Source organism: Molossus molossus, unplaced genomic scaffold (genome assembly GCF_014108415.1).
Source record: "Molossus molossus isolate mMolMol1 unplaced genomic scaffold, mMolMol1.p scaffold_m16_p_20, whole genome shotgun sequence".
NCBI lineage: Eukaryota > Metazoa > Chordata > Mammalia > Chiroptera > Molossidae > Molossus > Molossus molossus.
The window spans coordinates 4,854,661-4,875,244 of record NW_023425356.1 but is presented as its reverse complement, the minus strand read 5'-3'; the positions used below and the strand labels follow the sequence as shown (position 1 = coordinate 4,875,244).

The window sequence follows — 20,584 nt, the reverse complement described above, 5'->3', positions numbered from 1 at the left end:
CATTCAAGACAGGGAAGTCAGGTGTTGTGGGGGTGCTGAGACTATACTAGGAAAGGATTTGGCAAGTTTTGATTCACAGTATTTCTGATATAAAAGGCTATTCTGTTTATATCAAACTCACAAGTGTTGGGGTAAAGTATCACGTGGACAGAAATATCACTGGATTTGCTGCGGTTATAGGAAGCAATAGATTACTTGGCAAACTCTTGGCAGGGATACATCGAGTTTCAAATAGAAGCTTCACTGAGCCTCATCGGTGCATGTGATATATAAACAAAGTTCAAATACGAAAATTCAAAGTAAAGCTTTGTTTTCACCAGTAGAAGGGGAAATTCACCGGGGCAGCAGTAATGAAATGGATGAAAGTAACTGAAACACAGAGAAGCTCTTCTAAAACTTAGTATCTAGAGAGGAAGAGAGAAGAGATGGAAAACTGTGCTAGAATATTTAATCACACACTGCATGTAGTGTTAACAGAGCACCTGCAGGATCTCTCTCGAGAAGAGTTTTGGATAATACATCTGGGTAAGTGAAATACAAGACATGTTCTACACAGGTCCTTAATATGAACACGGCAGCTCTCCACAAAAACAATGGAGATGATGTGGTTTCTCACTTGAATTCAAAATGCCAAATTCAAGTGGCCCAGGTTCCAGGCTCAGTTCTGAGTTCCTGTCCGGCAACATGCAAAATGGCCAACATTTCTACATTTCCACTGTTTCTGTGTGAAGATGAATGACCAGCTCACCCTGGGCTACTTGAAAAAAAAAATGGCCCAAGGAAATGTAAAGTCACTTATCTGTGCAAAAGGCCAAAGAAAAGCTGAGTTGGGTTGTGCAATAAGCAGCACATGACAGGTTTTGCCTGTCCCAACCCTCACTGGTATCCTCCACCAACCACAGTACTTAGTCACTCACCACCATCCATTGCATGCAAGTGTGAATCCATGCCCAGGTCAGGGATAATGGGATGCATGAGACATTTTTTTTACAGACTTCCAACATCATGATCAAAATGACAAATATGAAATCTTGAAAGCCGTGGGGAGAATTCAAGGTTAAATATTATTAAGTTAAGCAGAGATGACTACTTATCACGAAACATATTCCTTCTGAAAAGGTGTCTACAAAATGAAATGCCAATCAAATCCTATGTACCCCTCTTATGCCGCACACAATTATTTGTACTTCTTCAAAGACAGTTTCCGAGCGAGTGAACACCTCTCAGCCAGGCTCGCTTCCCTTGACTACACTGGCACTGACTGGGTCAGTCCCTTCAGCAGCTTACTCTGTGAGTGTCAATGGAACTTTACTTTTTTATAAGTTCTTCAAAGTGCTTAAAGGAGTTCTGATTGTCCTTCTGAGAATGCAGGTGAAGTTCAGTGACAGGCAGGATATAAGCACAGAGATAGATGATGGAAAGAATGAGCCTGCGCAGCGTGTGGGTAACAGCTGCTCCCCGTCTGTAGGAGAGTGGTCAGCTCTGCCCCACCTTCTGGGGTCGTGAGCTCATCACAGAAGACAGCAGAAAGGCACAGCTCAGGGAAGCCCCGGATGTTTGGGCAGTGCTCCTCCACCTCCCCGCCCCAGTCCCAAGCAAAACAGTCCCATTCTCTCAACAGCTCCCCACCTGTGAAACGGGGTTAAGAATTCCTCACGGGGGTGTCGGGAATCAGAAAAATATTTGAAATTATCAATCATAAAACCATGCAAAATTCTTTACAGAAATGTGAGGATTTCAAATGTGACTGTGCAGAGCACAGCCTGACACGCGGACACTCGGGAAGGGTGAAAGCCCACCCTTTCCATGAAGTTTCCGTGAGACAGTGACCACTGGTTCTGTGGCCGAGATCTGCATCGCTGAGGCTTCTGGGGCATAATGTGTTGAAACAATCTTCTTCCAATAATAACATTTTTAATCAGTGTTTTTGAAAGAAAAACATAATTTCTTTTTGCCAAAGATCTTGTGAATTGGAAAACAATTTTTAAAATTTTATTGCTTTTAGAGAGAGGAAGAGGGGAGACAGAGAGGGAGACATCAATTTTCATTGCTCCACTTTTTTACGCATTCACTGGTTGATTCTTATATGTGCCCTGACCAGGAATCGAACCCACAACCTTGGCATATGGGGAAAATTATTTCACCAGGGTGAAAATAATTTTTTGACGGTGACAGGAAACAAAAATTTCTTACGGGAATGCTTTTATGAAGAATTGAAAGTAGCAGTTTAGCATCTGGGATTCTGATAAGAGTTCAGCATTTTACCCTCCTGAGTGAAGACAGTGACTTTGTTCTCTCCAACAAGTAGCGCCTGGTTCCGTGCGGCTCTGAGAGCAACATGCAAAGTCTGGCCGCTGTCCGGGGACTGCAGCTGAGGCAGCCGCCGAAACGATGAGGCCTGTGACGAGCCTGGCTTCTGCGAAGTACCCAGGTCAGAGAATCTGTCCAAAATGAAGACACGAAGCCATCCTTCCACCGGATTCAGCCTTGAGCCAATTAACAGAAGACCCACTCACAAGTTAGAAATATCCAAAACACAGATGTCATCAATTCTTTAAAACCAGGAACTGGCTTCACAAAAGTAAAAAAAGAGTAAAAAATGTAATTATATCTTCCATAAAGAACACTATGGAAATAATATTTTAAACCTCATAATCAGATATGAAAAATAAGACAGTAAAACTCCATTTATAAAGTGCGTTCATGTACCAGAAATGGAGGTCAGGTGTCCTTTACATACAAATGCTTTTCGTCACTGGCAGAAAGCAGATTCCACGAGAAGGCAGCACAGGAAAGTAGAAAGCGCTCGACTCGGAGTCAGAAGGCCTGGGTGCTAGTCTTGGCTTTGCCACTACTTATCTCCGTGACCTTGAGTGAAAGACAGTTTTTCTGGGCTTGACATTCTCATCTGAGAGGTAGAATAGACTGCTTCGAGGGACAGTTGCCTTTGATGTCAGGTTCTGTGCTAAGCAATGAAATATTTCTGTTCTTAAATCCCAGCATTACATAAGAGGATGCTCTCATCTTAATAATCTATAAAATGGGTTCTGGTAGGAAAAACATAGCAGACTCCGGCCAACACATTTGGAGTCGATGATCTGGCTGCTTTACAAAGTGCACAAAAGTCACAGTATTTTGGTTACTGGCATCCATGCTGAAGCATCCTGGATACGAGGGAATCACAGTGGCAGTAACATGTGGCTACGCGTCCTTAGGCCTCTGCAGAAGACAGCACGGGGGTGACCGTGAGGAACATGGAGCGACATGTACACTGGGCCTGTTCCACACAGGTGCGTGGGCTGTCGGCAAGGTGAGGGAGTTGGCTAAGCCCTCCTCTTGATCAGTATAATCTAGCCTTGAAGACACAAAACCAGTGTAGATATTTCTGCTTGGGAAAGATTACTTGGCAAGGAAACTTCCCCTGAGCAATGGAAATTTGTTCTCTGAGAATATTTTGACTTTTAAGTTATTAGCAAAGTTAGACTCAGAGATTCCACCCCCCCAAAGGTTAGCCCAACAACAGAGACATTATAGATTTATTTTATAACAATAATCACGTAGTATTTCTCAGTGAAGTGGTCTGCTTTAGCAATACATCTGGGCCAACAACACTGACAAGACAAAGCATTTCCTAAGAGGGAGGAAAAAGTTGCTTTTTCTCACTGATCTTCTACTGCTGCACACACAAGTTTAAAGACGTTTCATTAAAGCCTAATGTCCACTTGATAGATAGGAGCTGGTGATCTCCTGGAGCAGGTGCAACGTTAGACTTTCCTATCACTGATGCTCTCCACATTTGATGCCTCATCAAAGAAAAACCATGCCTGTGCACTGCTGTATTGAGCGTCATTAAATAAACCAATGTGTACTTGGACAAAAGCTTCACTTGGAATGGAGGGCTCAGCAAAAGGCAGAACTGGACCCTCAAAATGCACTCACAAATTTTACAGGCCAGTGCAAATCTCTGCACATGTGAAAATCAACGAATTGCACGCACACAGTTTTAAAGGCACTCATCCTGAATCCTGCCTTCACCTGGAAGTCATTTCCCATCATGTGCCCACCCAGGGGCAGCAGGCTCCAGCAGCTTGGCAGCAGATGCACACTTCTCAGGGACTTCTCCACTGTGAAGAGCAGTACCGTTAGCAGGCATTTCCTTGGATACTTTCCCTCCTAACCCAGCTCGGCAATGGTTTTAGTTCAGCACAGTCTACTGCAGGAATTCTTAGCTCTGGAACTGCCTGGCAGTAAGGAATAATGTTTTGAAAATACTGCTTAGTCTGCAAAAAGAAGACAATTGACTGTTCATGGCCATCTGCAGGAGTTTAGAAAAGCGTGAAGAGAGTAGTCTAGTTTTCCTAATACAGTGTCGTTTATAAATCGTGGGTCAGAAGTAGAGAACAGATATTCTAGAACTTAGACAAAATCAACAGCAATTTCTGCCACATTGGTGGAAAAGTGCTTATTATCAATCTACATTCTAAATAGCCATTCCCATCCTGCAGTGTTTTATTCCCCCAACAATTTCAATTTTTTAAAGTCAAAAGGGAATATACATTGTAATAAATGAAGTACAATGGGAAAATGCCTACCCAGATCAGTATTTCCCCATAAAACAATATTTAAGTAGACTGCTCAAGCATCTCATCTTGGAACTGCAGTTTTACTTTTCAAATACACAGAACCTAGAAACGAACTCCTTTCTGAGGCCCTAAGGCCCCGTGTGGGGGCGCTGCCCCCGCTTCTGCCCGGCCCATCAGCGTCAGCGCAGCCCCGTGCTGCTCGGCCCTGTGCCGTGCTGGCCCCGACACAGAGTGGGGCTGGCACCTGAAGGATGGGAGAGCAGAGTGACACTGTCACCATCGCTTCTGTCTTCAGTATTGCCTTTTCCCTTCTTTAATAGAATCCACAGGAAGTAGCAAGGACAGATACAGGAAAGTTTGTCACAGACAAACAGCAAATATTTGAAGTCAAAACAACTGTGACTATAACAGATGCACTTGCAAAGTTTTGAAAACACAGTCCACAGAATAATATGATAATGGAATTTGATTTAAAAAGCAAAAAAATACCCTTTATTTTTTGACGAGATAAAGTGACGAAAGGAAAATTCCCATGTATCTAACCCTCGCTGGAGTTCACAGAAAGACGACCTGTGCACGTTGCACAGGCTACAGAACATCCATTGAGGAAAACGTACTTGACTTCAGATGGTGGATTTCGATGCTGGCAAATACATTTGCTGAGACGAAGGCACTTTGAAAACCCAATATGGTTTGGTTCATAAGTTTGCAAGGTACAAACAATTTTACAAACATATGATTACACCGAAGAACGTCAACAGTGTGACATTACATATAAAACAGATTCTATTTCCTTTTTTTTTTAAGAACACTGGTTTTGTGGGAATGAGAGCTGCGGTTTCCAGCGGCTTCAGTGGAGACGCCCAGACGGGAGGCCCACAGTCAATTTCTCACTGGCCGGGAGGAGGGGTGGTGTGAGGACATTTCAAATGAAAAAAGAAAAAGGAGAAACAAACAAAAAGCAACACCCTGGGAGAAAACCAGAAACCTCTGAAATCAAAATGGTTTGGGGAGGCAGGCACAAGGGCCAGACCCCAAGTCCAGGAGAGAGGATCTGAACTCTGACCCCTAGCTGTGAACCTGCAGAGTGCAGTCGGCAGGTCTACCGGTCGACCAGGCCTGGGCGCTGTAGGGATGAGCGCTCTCTTAAACAGCCAGGTACAATGTCTGGGATTGTACAGTACCAGGAAAATGTGGTCCCCAGAGAGCAGCTTCTCTTCACTCCTTACACGGCTGCGAAGTCGATCTGTACATAAAGCTGTCTCACTCCGGCCTGAAAAGTTAAAAAAAAAAAAGAGAGAAAATCAAACAAGCCAATAACTATACAGTTTGGAAAAGTTGTCGGAAAAAAATCTCATTTTTTTAGGAAAAGAAACAATTGTTTTTTTCTTTCTGCCTCTGGGATATGATTCTTTTTTTTTTTTTTTTTCCATTATAAAGAACCAATAGGTTGATTTTAGGAACAAACATGTTCGTAAATCATACAAAAAGTCTCCATTTGCCTTTACAAAATAAAACCATACAAGTAATGACAGGCTTGTCCGATTGAGTATCGGGAAAACGAGTCACCTGTCTACCATGACCTTGCAGTGAACATCACAGAGCTCACCTAGTTGGCTAATCACGTGGAAAAGCAACGCAGTCTAAATCTTGCAGGGTAAGTACCCCATCTCTCCTGCATTATCAGTTTCTCTACACTTGCTGATTGCAACCATCATTTTTGCCACTTACCCCGTCGAACAGTTTGTGAAGGTCACCTCAAAGTCGCTCGGTTCTCAGTCCTCATCCTTGTGCTCATCTATCAGTAAGGACAGGGGTGACTGCTCCTGCTGAGACACCTGTCGCCTGTCACCTCACTTATCAATCTTTCTCTGTCTCCTCTACGGGGTCTGTCTTGTATCTTCAACACTCCACACAGAAACACTCAGTCCCCAGGTCCCTTCTTTTTCTGTCCTGTTCCCCAGGTGATCGTGCCGTCCCCATACCTCAGCACCAGCTGCATGCTCAGCCTCCACATCTACCCCAGACTGGAACCCACCCACCTACCCGCAGTTCCACTTGGACGCCTGGTAAGAGTCACCACACAGCCAACTTGAACACCGTCTCCTTCCCCAAACCAGCTGCGCTTGTCTCCTACAGCTCAGTCCCACCCTTCACGTTACAGCCAGACCTTTCTATCCCCCATCCAACTCTTTGCAAAACCTGTCTGCATTACCTTCAGAATAACGCAGTCTCGGACTCCGACCACTTTCCATATCCCCCTGGCTGCCACCCTGGCCTGGGTACTGTCACCTCCCCCTAGATCTGCAGTCGCCTCTGGCCCATCTTTCCTGCTTCTTTGCCTTCCTTTGACCTATTTCCGGTACAACAACTATAGTGATGTCGCTCCATCATCCCAACCCTACAACAGTATCTTCCTGAGTCCTTCAATGGCCTACAGAACCCCCCGCCTCCCATGGCGACCATGGCCCCTGGTTACCTCTGACCTCATCTTTGACTCCTCCCTTGGCTCATGCTGCTGCAGCCACACTAGCCCTTCTGCCTGGGACAGTGCTCCTCAGGACAGCCATAGGACACTGTCCTTCTCTGGTCCCATCTCTACACAGATGCCAGGAAGGCTGACGCTGACCACTGATATAAAATGCATTCAATTCATTCATCCAACAATTATTTTCTGTGCATCTACTGTGTTCCAGGCACAATGGTGAACCAAGCAGATGACAAGTATCTTTACCCTCATGGAGTTTACATGCTACTGGAAGCTAGGAAGGAAGGGAGATGATAAACAAGCCAGTAAATGCAGTGTGTTAGATGATGCTACACAGGCTGTGGAACAAGCAAGTGGACACGAGAGGTAGAGGCCTCAGCCCCCCAGGCCTCCCTGCCCTGTTCTCCCATCCCTAGCATTCACCCCTCCTGACGTGAAAACTTACTTGCTGGGCTTCTGTGTAGTCTCTCCAAGATAAAGGACTGTCTGTTGCTCACTGCTGACTCCCAGAACCAGCACACAGTAAGTGATCAATAAATATTTGTTGGAAGAACTGTAACTCCACTAATTCCCTTGTCTCAAATATGATTTTTTTCAAAGTAAAGCAGATCAGTTACAATAAGCAGTATCATGTCCATATCATAAAATGAAAGGTAAGTCGGAATATTCTGGCGAAAAGAAACCACCAGAGTGGGGGATAAAACATTAACATGACCTTCTTACAGTACGTTCTGGGGTCCCCAAGGCGTCCCCATCTGGCACTCGGGTGGGAGGCCTCTGCAAATAGTGACAGGCGCCCAGGAACGAGGAACCGCGCTAATGGGACCGAGAGCTGCACAGGTCCTAGCTCACCAGCACAGAAAACACTTTAGCTCTTTGCCTCATTAAAAATAATCCTTGCGCCCTGGCCGGTTTGGCTCAGCAGTTAGAGCGTAGCCTGCGATCCAGAGAGACCCGGGTTCGGTTCCTGCTAAGGGCATGTCCTTTGGGCATGTACTTTGGTTGCAGTTTGTCCCTGGCCCTGGTTGGGTTGTGCGGGTGGCAGCCAATCGATGTGCCCCTTTCGCGTCGGTGTCTCTCTCTCTCTCTCTCTCTCTCTCTCCCTCCCTCCCTCCCTCCCACTCTGTCTGAATAAAAAATGAAAGAATGTCCTTGGGTGAGGATAAAAAAATAAATAAATAAAATAATCCTTGCTGTAATCAAGTTAAAGTTCTCTGGAAATACATTTAATAGAACCCTCTCCTTAAAGAGGTTTGTGGCAGGAAAAAAAGATAGAACTTAATATCTATGACATTTAGCTACAAATTAAAACCAATTCAGTTTTTCTCACTGTAAAGTGTTGCTAAAATACCAATCCTACTTATCTCACAAAACTGTTATATATTCATTCATCCAATGTTTGACAAATATTTAATAAACCCTTGCGACGTGCCAGGTGCTATGAGACGGATCAAGTGCAATAGGAGAAAGGATTTCACGTGCTCTAACAGGCTGCTAAACCAATGATTATGATTGCTTAATTACACTTGATTTGGTCAACCCAAACGGCCCCTGGGATAACTTTCTTAGGAACTCTTCTGTAAAATTCTTGTATGTCTCACCTGAAGACAAAACAACTATGGCACAAGAGGCTGGATCTCCTGACAGAACTGTCAATGGAAGTGAACCGGGGAGATCAGCTGGGCTCCGGTTCCTGTCTCTGGGCTTCCCTAGCCCAGCAGACAGAGCCAAGGGGTAAGAAGTGAGGTAGCCCAAGGCAATGAGAGAGAAAGAGAAAAACAAAGGGCAGCATAAACTGATTTTTGCATAATCATGAGTTAATTACTCTCTGTCCCCTGAGGGGTCAGCTTTCCGCAGATGCTCAGGCTAACAGAAAAGTCATTCTGCCTCCTCCACTGTCCCCATGGATGGCCTCAGTTGCCAGCTTCTCATTTTCCTTCAAAGTAGCGAGAAAAGGGGAATTCCCAAAGAATGTAAACGAGGTTTTCTGTGCAATTGATTCACTCCACAGAGACATGGCAAATACCCAGCTGATTAAAGCCGAGCGGGGTCCCCTGAACTATTCCACCACTGGTGTCACCCCAGGAGTCGGAGGCTGGCTGAGGGGCTCCTCAAACAGTGAGCGCCACAGAATGCTCCTTGTCTTCCACCCTGAGAACAATGTGTGAACTATAATCCTGCTCAGAAAACACTTTTAAATGGGAAAGACAGCTCATTTTTCAAAAATACGTTTTTATTGATTTTTTTAGAGAGAGAGGAAGGGAGAGATAGAAACATGGATGTGAGAGCAAAACTTCAATCAATTGCCTCCTGCACGCCCCCAACTGGGGAGGGAGCCTACAACCCGGGCATGTGCCCTGACCCGGAACCGAACTAGGACCTCTCAATCCATGGGACACTCAACCACTGAGCCACACCAGCTGGGTCAGCTAGTTATTTTTAACAACTATGCTCCTAAGAAGATAAATGTCGTAACCTAGAGCCACCGACTTAGAACATTCTCAATAAATACCCATTGTTGTGGGAAGGAAAACAAACCAGAAGTAAATTTAGAAAAATACACAGGAATACAGCTATTGAAAATTACTGGTCGGTTTGTATTCTCTACCAATTCTCCAAATCTACAGAAATGTTCCACTTCACTATTCATCTTTATCCCTTTAAAGCAAAGTCTAGAAAAGCTGTCCTCCTCTTCCTTGTGAAAACTAAATCGCTCAGAATGAGGAAACAGAGGGTCTGATGAAATTACTGGTCATGAACAGCACTACATGGGCCTGGGCTCCTTCTTCTGCAAACTGGGGAGCACTCTTGTGAGGACAGATGGGCTGTCAGCAAGGCCACTGGTGCTGCTCTCATCACCCCACCAGGACTGACCAGTGACAGATGCTTAAACCTTGTGAATGAATTAAGGGATCACACCCTACCCTATGGCTGTTCCCTCTATCCTCCCAGGATGCTGGTTCTGGTGGGCCAAAAGTACTATGAGGAAGGACAACAGAAGAAAAAGGACAAAATGCAGACTTGCAAACAAAGTCAATACTTAGGGTCGACGCCCTCCAAACAGATGGACTCAGGCTGGCCACGGGGGGGTGGGGGAGAGTGCTAGTTTCTCCCACTGCTCTGGCCCGGCAGACACAGAGCTGGGCACCTGGAGGGTGCTGGCTTCTCCCACTGCTCTGGCCTGGCAGACACAGGGCCGGGCACCTGGAGGGTGCTGGCTTCTCCCACTGCTCTGGCCTGGCAGACACAGGGCTGGGCACCTGGAGGGTGCTGGCTTCTCCCACTGCTCTGGCCTGGCAGACACAGGGCTGGGCACCTGGAGGGTGCTGGCTTCTCCCACTGCTCTGGCCCGGCAGACACAGGGCCGGGCAGGTGCCTGGTGAGACAGGAAGGGGCAGGAGGGCAGGGAGTGGCGGGGGTGGAGGTTTCTGGAATCCAGGAGCTCCCACTTGGGATGTGAGCAGGCTTTCAGGCTCCTTCCTGGGAGTCAGTGCTGACTTCTATTTTGAGGCTACAGAACAGGGCACAAAGAGCTGGAGCAGGAAGCTGGGGGTTTAGGGCTTAGCAGGCACCACAGAAGCGGGCAGAAGAGGATGGAAGTCAAGCAGGGTCTATCAGGGAGTAGATGGCGTGCAACAGGCATGTCCTCTGTGACCTGTGGAACGGGCTGGGGGGCAGTGAGCCCCAAGCTAGATTTTTCTCACAAAAGTATACTGAAAAAAACTGACAGATGATTATCAGCCAGTTTAAAACAGGAAACGTAAAATATTAAGTTGCCCTCCTGATCCAGTGCCCTACTCTCTCCTCCTGTTTAAATACTAAAATTAAAAATAAGGTTTCTATTTTATCAACTCCCAAATAAGAACTGTTTTTAAAAGTTAGTACAAGGGAAAAAAGAAGGAAAGACTTTTTCTCTGCCAACAGAAATCCTTGTAGTTTAAAAAACGGAATTATCAATGAACACCCCCAGAGCACCTGCGCACTGCAGGGAAGCAGCTCTGCACCTGCGCACAGCCAGCCTCGCAGCAGACTGATCACAATGAGAAGAAAGGCCGTGCCTAACACGCAGTCTGGAACAGTCAGAAAATCAAAGCTACACTCCTCAAACTTCTGGTCATTAGTCTTCTCAGTTTAAAGTTGTCCTCAGAAACTTTAATAACTTAAAAAAAATTTTTTTTTCTTCATTGATTTTAGAGAGAGAGTAAGGGAAGGGAGAGAGAGTTAGAAACATCGATGACAGAACATCAATTGGCCCCTCCTGCATGCCCCCCACTGGGGATCGGGCCCACATCCAGGGCATGTGCCCTGACCGGGGATCGAACCGGCAACCTCTGGGTACATGGGTCAACGCTCAACCACTGAGCCACACCAGCCGGGCAGAAACTTTAATAACTCTTTAACCAAAAACTATTACTTAACTTCTGATTAAAATCAGCTATAAGAAGACATCTAAAAATGTCATAAAACTAAAGAGTAAAACTTATTACTGAGAAAACCTTTCTTCTGGGCTTTAGGAACGGAGATCACCAGTATTTTCCATCTTTTTACAAAATATGTGCCTAAAACACTGTGTGATTACTTTTCTCAAAAATGGAGTAATCTGAGTTTGATCACCTCTGATAAATAAAACCTATGAACAGGATGTAATTTAAAAATAAGGTGAGCCCTGGCCAGTTTGGCCCAGCGGTTGGAGCATCGGCCTGCGGACCAGAGAATCCCCGGTTCAGTTCCCGCTAGGGGCACATACCAAAAAATAATAATAATAATAAGGTTAAAATTTTACACCCTGGATGTCCTGAGAGCACATGGATATGTGTCACTAGGGCGTGAGCAGAAAGTCAAACACAAATGGGTGTTCAATTCTGCACGTGTGGGACTGGACGGCGAACACAGCACTCTCGCCTGCGAGTGAAAGGTACTGGCCGGCGGCCCCCGCGCCCCCAGGAAAACCTGTCCATCCATCGTCTGCCCTTTGGGCCTTGAGTTCCTCCGAGGAATGAAATCAAGTCGGCTTGCCCTTAGCTGACAAAAAGGCTTAAAATATTTGTCAGAGCTTCAGATTTTCAAAACCCAAATACAGTTTCCAAAACCAAAGCAGCAGCTGAATAAACCTTCAACTTGAGCCACTTGAAAAGCCGGCCGTTCTCAGGTTCCCAGGACCGCTCTCCTACCCCAGTGACAGCTCCGGCGGCGGGCTCCACAGCCCTGGCCTAGGAAGGGCGCCCTCCTCCGAGGCGTGCTGTGCTAAGAGCCAGAATCCTGGAGAGCACAGGGTACCCTAGAGGGGACAGAAGCTCCACTCTGAGGGCGGAAGGACATGGTGTTCCCAGGGGAAACTGAGGCTGCAGGAGAGAATAACGGTCTAGAACGGGCAGTGAGCTCGGGCACTGGGCAGGCCTTGCAGGCTGCGTTATGAGACCATGTGATGTGGATGTGTTGGTGTCTGGGAATGAAGAGGCCTGGTTCTTAAAATCCTGCAGCAAATAAGCGGAACTCAAGGAAGTCTGCTGTCGTCTACATAACGATTGTTTCATTAATCAGTCCTGAAGAGCCAGAAGCATGGAAGTCTCTTTACTAGAGAGGAAAGATCGTTTCGTTGACGCTAAGGTCCTGAATTTCCCTCAATTGCATGTTATGTTCTCCTGTTCATGTCTGAAGATCCGACGTGACTCTTTCACTCTCATCTACAATAATCCCCCATCGTTATTCTTTCCCTTTCCTGACACTGACACTTTGTCAGAATCCAGGTGAACAATCCTGCAGACATTCCCACAAGCCGGGTCTGAGACCCACCTTAACCATCTCCGGCCAGAGGACCTCCCAGGTCCCCACGGGACATTCCCACTGCATCACGACAGGGGGCGCACATCAGTTTTCAAGCTCAGACTTTAAAAAAAAATTTTTAATTGATTTTTTTAAAAGAGAGAGATAGAAACAGATGTGAAAGAGAAACATCCATCGGCTGCCTCTTAAACTCCCCTACTGGGGATCGAGCCCACCAACCTGGGCATGTGCCCTGACCCAGAATTGAACCTGGACCTCTTGGTCCATGGGACATAGCTCAATCCATGGAGCCACACGGGCCAGGCCAACCTCAGACTTATAAAGCATGGAGGCCATTTCTTCAGCAGATCTATATGTTAAGATAACACTGGCAACCATGTTGGCACCTAGATTCTTTGCCAAATATTTCCAGCAAACTAGACAAAAATGAAAGAATTTGTGTTTTCTCTTTCCCCTTGGATATTTTGACATAATGTTCTTAATCTCCCAATATATCCAGAATAACACAGTGACCACTCTGACTCTGATTATCAGTCCCTGGCTGTCAGCTCATGGTGACATCAGCATCCACTGAAATAATTAGGCTGTAGACGTGCACTAATTTGTGATCCCAAACACACTATGACGAGAAGCTCCACAGTTCACTAAGCTACTAAATGACATGGAAGTAACTACAGGTTTGCCATCACATAACAACACTGGCATAGTCTGCTTTTAGCTACAACCACTAACAAGGCATTATTATTCTTATTCCAAAGGCTATTTTAGAATTCCTGGCCTCACACAGCATCTCACCTGTCTTACAAGGAGCATACAGTGAAGAGGAATCTACTTTCTCTTAAAAGAACACAAATCAGTATAATGATGGGTATTAAAGGAAATAACGCTCTCCCAAATGTGACTCTGTGACTGAAAAAAAGGTGCATTTATGCTTACCTCATGGCATAGTACATAAATATACACATATATATATCTACTGAATATGTTAAATAGTAAACATTCTCAAAACAGCAGATACAATAAATTCTAAAACCCTTAAAATAAGTTAGTAAAAAATTCATACCTGAGTAAATATATTATGTGTTTGGCTTAAAATCCACCTGGCATCAGCATCAGGGGCTACTATTAACTTCAAGGTCCCGATGTACACGTCAGAACACAAGGTCCAGAAGTGCTGCTCTTGTAAACTGTAGACCCCTTGTAAATGCTGCACCTGAAACAGAAAGGGCAGGTGAGCATCAGCTCGGGTGTGAGTGCCCCTCCCACTTCGGTGGTGATGCAACAGGTCACGAGACGCAGACTCTCCCCTGCAGGAAACAGGGGGGCTGTCGGAACCCATCAAATACCTGCTGCACACTCACTGTGTGCCAGGCACCCTGACAGGCAGCAAACAGGAATGAACACACACTAAAATCTGTTGGGCATGGGAAATGTACATTTGCAAATACATCAGTCAAAGAAGAAACATGAACACAAGTGAGCTAAGAAACTAAGAAAACTTGCCCTGGCCAGTTTGGCTCAGCGGTTAGAGCGTTGGCCTGCGGTCCGGAGAGACCCGGGTTCGGTTCCTGCTAAGGGCACGTACCTTGGTTGCAGTTTGTCCCAGGCCCTGGTTGGTCGTGCGGGTGGCAGCCACTCGATGTGTCCCTTTCACATCAATGTTTCCCTCTCTCTCTCTTCCTCTCTCTCCCTCCCACTCTATCTGTACAAAAAATGGAAAAATGTCTTCGGGTGAGGATAAAAAAAAAAAAGAAACTAAGAAAACAACAAAGTGAATTCAAAGAAATAAGAAGAAAATAAAGGACACAAATCAATAATCCAGAGTTAAAAATTGAGAGAATTCATAGGACAAAAAGAACAGTTCTTTGAAAAGACAAATGAGCTGGAGTTGGTATTGTTTTCATTTTTTGTTGTTGTTTTTTAATTTTATTTATTGACTTTTTAGAGAAAGAGAGAAAGGGAAAGGACAGAGAGTGAGTGAGAGAGGGAGAGAGAAACATTGATCTGTTGCTCCACTTTTTCATGCATTCATTGGTTGATTCTTGTATGTCCCCTAACCGGGGATCAAACCTGCACCCTTGGCATATTGCGACGACACAACCAACTGAGCTACCCAGCCAGGGCTGAGAGTCAGTGTTTCTTAATGGGGCATATTTTGGACAGGTCAGCACTGTGAAGTCGGGGTTATTATAAGAGCCCATTAAACAGCCTCTGTCTCCAGCCTCGTACCTCTTCCATGAGCCCGAGTGAGAGCCTGTGGTCTAGGTCAGCTGCCCTCCTCTGCCCCAGATCCTCCAGTGCTTCCCATCTCACTGGGTGAAACCAGCACTAGCAGTAACCTGCACCACGCGCCGCCTTGCTCCTCTTCCTCATGGGCCCAGACTCCTCGCCACTCTGAGAGGTCAGGCACACTTCTGTCTCGGGGATTTGCTCTTCCCGCTGCCTGGGACAACCTTCCTTCCAGCTCTCTGCATGGGCCACTCTGGGTCTTTACTCAAAGGGCATCTTCTCAGTAAGCCCACTTGCTGCTGCCCTATCTAAAATGAGAACGTTTCCATGTTTAGATTTCTCTGCCTTGTTTTACTTTTGGGCACATACTATCACACAGCACAATATTTATTCATCTTCTTTATATTGCATATTATCTGTCCCCTCTGGCAGATACAAGCTCCATAAAGGCAAGGATTTACCTTTGGTTTTATCCTTCTCACCTAAAATGGTGCCTGCCCAAGTAGTGCTCAGTAAATATACATGTAAATACATGTAAATGAATATAAGCTCAAGCAGAACGGATGCTACAACTGGAACGACACAGACATGAGCACAGTCCTTACACAAGGGCCACAAGCCAACCTGTGAAGCGTTCCATGTTCTGTGTAACTGTTTTACAACATACATGTACATTAAAACTTCACATGCCCCGCTCAGGTGGCTGGGTTGGTTGGGTGTCGTCCCACACACCAAAGGTTTCAGGTTTGATTTCCGGTCAGGACACACATCTACGTTGTGTATTTGGTCCCAGGTCGGGGCGCCTATGGGAGGCAATGACAGATGTCTCTCTCTCTCTCTTTCTCCCTTCCTCTCTCTAAAATCAATAAAAACATAATCTCAGGTGAGGATTAAATAAGCAAACAAAAAAAAATCACACTGTACACCTTTAAACATATACAATTTTCATTTGTCATTTTTACCTTACCAAAGCTGGAAAAAAAATTAAAAATCAAATAGGAGAAAACAAAAAAACAACAACAAACACCCTACTATTTGAAAACTTAGACAAAGTGGATGCATTTCTAGATACACAGAAAATGCCATAAAACAACAACAAAAAAAGAAAATGTGCAAGGATCACTAAAAATGGAAAAGGAAATAAAAGTTCCCTTCATAAAGCCCAGTCCCAGAGGCCAAACTTTCAAGGATCATATGACCTCTTAGTTTTTTTCAGAAAATAGGAAAGATTTTATTAGTGAGAAACAGCCCATTCAATACATAGCCCTCATATTAGTAAGAAACAATCTTGACCCGTAGCCAGATAAAGACGGTAAATCATGAGCTGATTTATCTTATAAATTAAATAAGTGAAATCCAATGGTATATTAAAAAATAACATATCATGACTAAGCTGAGTTTATCCAAAAGGGGAAGAATAAACACCAGAAGCTCGATTACTATTTTTCTTCAATAATGATGCAAAGGGTAAAAATCACAGTCATTTCAATAAAAGCGTTACAATTATTTAATAAAACTCGATACCTATTTATGACTAGGGAGAAATGATGAGAAGGACATGTCCTTGATAAGAGCTATCTACCAAAATGCACAGAGAATATTTAAAGAAACCTTAGCTGTATTCCTTTGAAGATCAGGAGAAAAGGCCAAAAGACTCGAATCACTACAGTGTTCAGTATCTCAGGGTAGAGTTGGAGGGAGCGGACTAAGATCAATGCCCAGAAGTTACAGGAGAGGCTCAGTGTGAACCGATCTTAGCAACACTCCAGCAGTCTACGTGGGAAGAGACTGCTCCGTAAGGGCTAACTGTGGTTCCGGATATGGCACAGAGCCGGATGATCAAATGAAGGTCACAGAGGAGGTTCTTGCCACCAGACAGAAGTCTAGACCAAACAAACCGGAAGATCTTTTTGGATTCTGAGATTCTCTAATTGTTAAGCAGAGAATCTGCTATAATTTTCTATAAACTCGTAGAAAGCTGGTGGGAAATCTGAGACAATACCCACTGTGCCCTTTCTAAAACCTGCTCTTCCTGGGGGAAGAGATCAAGGTGGACTCTCCCTTCCTCTACTGGGTCTCTGACGACAGCGCTGGAGCCTCAGTCCTCCCCACTTTTCCCCGTGACATCGACAGAAATCGACACTGCTGGTGAAACACACGGCCTCCGCAGAAATGGGAGGGCAGGGGCATTCGTGCAGTGATCCCCAGCACAGGATAAGGACTGCTTCCGATGGAAACAGGCTTTCATTCTCCTAAATTACAGCACATGGGGAAGGTGTAGCTGCAGATGAAAATGCATTGCTGCCCCCACTCTGACACATGGTGGACGAGAAAGGCACCAGCTTTAGAGTGAGTGACATGGGTCAGAGTCCAGACTCAGCCACCAGCATTTGCAACCTTGGATGAGCTGCTGAGATTCCCTGAGCCTCCAGCTCACTCTGCATGATTACTGGTAAGAACAGAAACGCTCTATGTAAATCACTTCCCACTGGGCCAGCTCCCAGCAGGCATTTAATATGTGGCCCTTTCTCTTCCACACCACGCCGGAATTCACACGAAATGAGGGGAATGTAAAGCTCGTGCGCGCCACACTTCACGTGCTCGCTCAGCAGCCATGGGTGTGCAGTGACTACCCCATTAGAGCACTTCCACTCTCGGGGACAGTCCACGGGATAGCGCTGTTCTAAAATCAAGCACCCCCATGCCCGCTGGTGTGGCTCAATGGCTGAGCGTCGACCCACGCACCAAGAGGTCTCAGGTTCGACTCCTGGTCAGGGCACGTGCCCAGGTTGTGGGACTGATCCCGAGTGTGGGGCATGCAGGAGGCGGCCAATCGATGTTCTCTCTCATCGATGTTTCTATCTCTCTCCCCCTCTAAAATCAATAAAGGAAAAAAAGAACAAGCACCCTCTCCCCGATACTGCATCCAAGCCAAGCTATCATTTCTTTGTTCCCTCTGACAACACCACTTCTTCAGAGATGTCTGTAGTTCCCCAATTCACTTTCTCAATCCACTCAAACCACGACCTCTCCAACTCTACTGAAGCCATGGTTATCAAGGTCATGTTCATAATGCCAACTGGTGATCACGTCTGTTCCTGCCGCACTCACCTTGCCGAGATTTGTGGCTGACTTCTTCCTCCTTCTGGGCGGTCTCCAGCTCCCTAACCACCCCACACCCTTTCCTGGCTACCCTACCTGAGCTCTAACCTGAGTTGAAAGTAGAGCTAAAAGAGCAGAGCTTAGTTCTCCCAAGGGAATCTCATACAAGCCTAATGTTTCAAATGCATTTATAGATTTGATGACTCAAAACTCCTTCTAGTCCTAACTGTCCCCAAAATGCCCAAGTTGCCTATCCGCCTACTTAACTGACATTTCCCCTAGAATTAAAGGCGGCACTTCAGTCTTAAATCCACAATAGAACTATTAATTGGGGGGATTTTTTCCATCCTCAAACCTGCATCAACACAGCTCCAATCTGAACCAGTGGTCCCGCCCGCCAGGTACCTCGGTGTGAGTTGACACCTTTTCTAACTAATATAACCCACTAATATAACCCATATCCAAAAACATATCCAAAAAGTCTCCTAATCCCCATCTTCACTGTGACCGCTGATGCCCAAACCATGCTCTGTCCACTCAGATGAATGAGTGTTTTCTTTGCGCTCATTCTCCCTAGAATTCATGCTCTAATAGAAAACTTTTTGAAATCTGATGACGCATCTCCTGTCTAAAAGTTTTCTGGTGCTCCCCATTTAATCAACACTAAATCTAAATCTCTCAGCAAGACCCAAACCTCTGTGATCTGGCCTCTGCCTTTCTCTCCAAACTTTCTGACCATTCTTCCCGTTATTCATTATGCCTCAGCCACGTGGCCTTTTTTTCTGTTCTCCAAATACACTATGTTGGTTCCATCCACAGAACTTCTGCATCACCACTTTCCTCTGTCTAGAACCCTTTTCCCCACGATTTTCTGTCTGGCCCTGTCTTGCCATCACAAGTTCCACGTCTTTGACTATGACTCCCTCAGTGAATCTGAGGTAGAGCGTGTCTATCCCTTTGCTCTGTTTCTATGACAGTGACTGGCTGGTACTTAGTCAGTGCTTTCTTGTCTTGTGCCTGGGCTTCCCCACTAGGCACAGCCCTCTGGAACAGATGCTGGTCATTATCCCAGGACCTCGGAAGACTATCTGGCAAGTGGGAGCTCAAAAATATATATATTTAATACATGCTTCTATCATCTATTTGTATCTTATTCCAAAACAACTGCTCCATTTTCTAGACAAGGCCAACTTCGCCCACATTTTCTTCAGCGAAGTTCCCTATTTGCCGATGAGTCTGGTTCTGGTTTGCATGAAGGGCGCTCACGGTGAGCGCCCAGGAGGGGACTCACCCTCTGGTAGCACTGCGGCAGGCTGGCCTCCAGCAGCGGCGGCGTCCTCTGCATCAGTATGCCGACCGACTCGCGTAACAGAGGAATGACACTGAGGAGAAAAGGAAGACGGCAAGTTGATTAAAGCCACGTCTCACAACCCTGTCCTGCAAGAAAGGAACAACACACCTCCCTAGAGGTGAATACTGTCAGATAAATCAGAGAATACGCGGAGAAAAAATCTAGTCAGTGTTCCAGATTTTTCAGGTAATCAATAAGTTATTATCTAAAATAAAAGTAAAAGAGTTAGATCAATGTATCGATGTATAAAACACTAAACCTACACTACTGCATAGTATTGGAGCGTCTGAAAGTCTAAACACAGCAATCGGTCAACCGTTACTTAAAACAGACTTCAGCCCTGGCCGGTTTGGCTCAGTGGTAGAGTGTCGCCCGTGGACCAATGAGTCGTGGGTTCAATTCTGGCCAAGGGCATGCACCTTAGCTATAATTCGTCACCGGCCCTGGTTGAAGTCATGTGGGAGGCAACCAGCTGATGTGTCCCTTTCACGTCGATGTTTCTCCCTCTCTCCCTTTCTCTCCCTCCCTCCCACTCTTTCTGCAGATAAACAGAAAAATATCCTTGGGTGATGATTAAAAAAATAAAATAAAATAAGACTTCAGCCTGGCCGGTGTGGCTCAGTGGACTGAGAGGTCCCAGTTTGATTTCCAGGCAGGGCACATGCCTGGGTTGCAGGCTCGATCCCCAGTAGGGGGCGTGCAGGAGGCAGCCAATCAATGTTTCTCTCTCACATCATTTATTTCTATGTCTCTCTTCCTTCTTCTCTCTAAAAAATCAATAAAAACATATTAAAAATAATAATAATAAATTAAATTAAATAGACTTCAGATGGCCAGAATCTTCCAAGGTAATCCATCAAGTCTATCATGACCAACTGGACCTGAACATTTATCAAATTATTTCACACATGATCTGAGTGGTACTGTTAAGAAAAATATAAAAAATGTTTATACAGTATATATTACTCCAGTTGTTCAATATTTTCCCAACCCGATTATAGGTTTCATTATTTAAAAAACAGAGAAGCCTGGATATAACTGCAGAGC

The 20,584-nt window shown here is 45.4% G+C and overlaps 1 protein-coding gene across 4 annotated transcripts in view; it reads right to left on the bottom strand.

The window, feature by feature from the left end:
- Positions 1-5,561: 5,561 nt before the first annotated feature.
- Positions 5,562-20,584, bottom strand: part of SLC30A7 (solute carrier family 30 member 7) — a 59,642-nt gene continuing 44,619 nt past the window's right edge. For 2 of the 4 annotated variants that reach the window (XM_036272406.1, XM_036272407.1), the window contains 3 exons: positions 19,478-19,568; positions 13,919-14,068; positions 5,562-5,856 (listed from right to left, as the gene is read on the bottom strand). In XM_036272406.1, coding sequence (XP_036128299.1) covers positions 5,809-5,856; positions 13,919-14,068; positions 19,478-19,568 — 289 coding nt within the window. In that variant the 3' untranslated portion in view covers positions 5,562-5,808. Of the gene's footprint in view, positions 5,857-13,918; positions 14,069-15,084; positions 15,393-19,477; positions 19,569-20,584 lie in introns of those variants that run through there. The other 2 variants (XR_004960912.1, XR_004960913.1) reach the window with 2 other exon arrangements.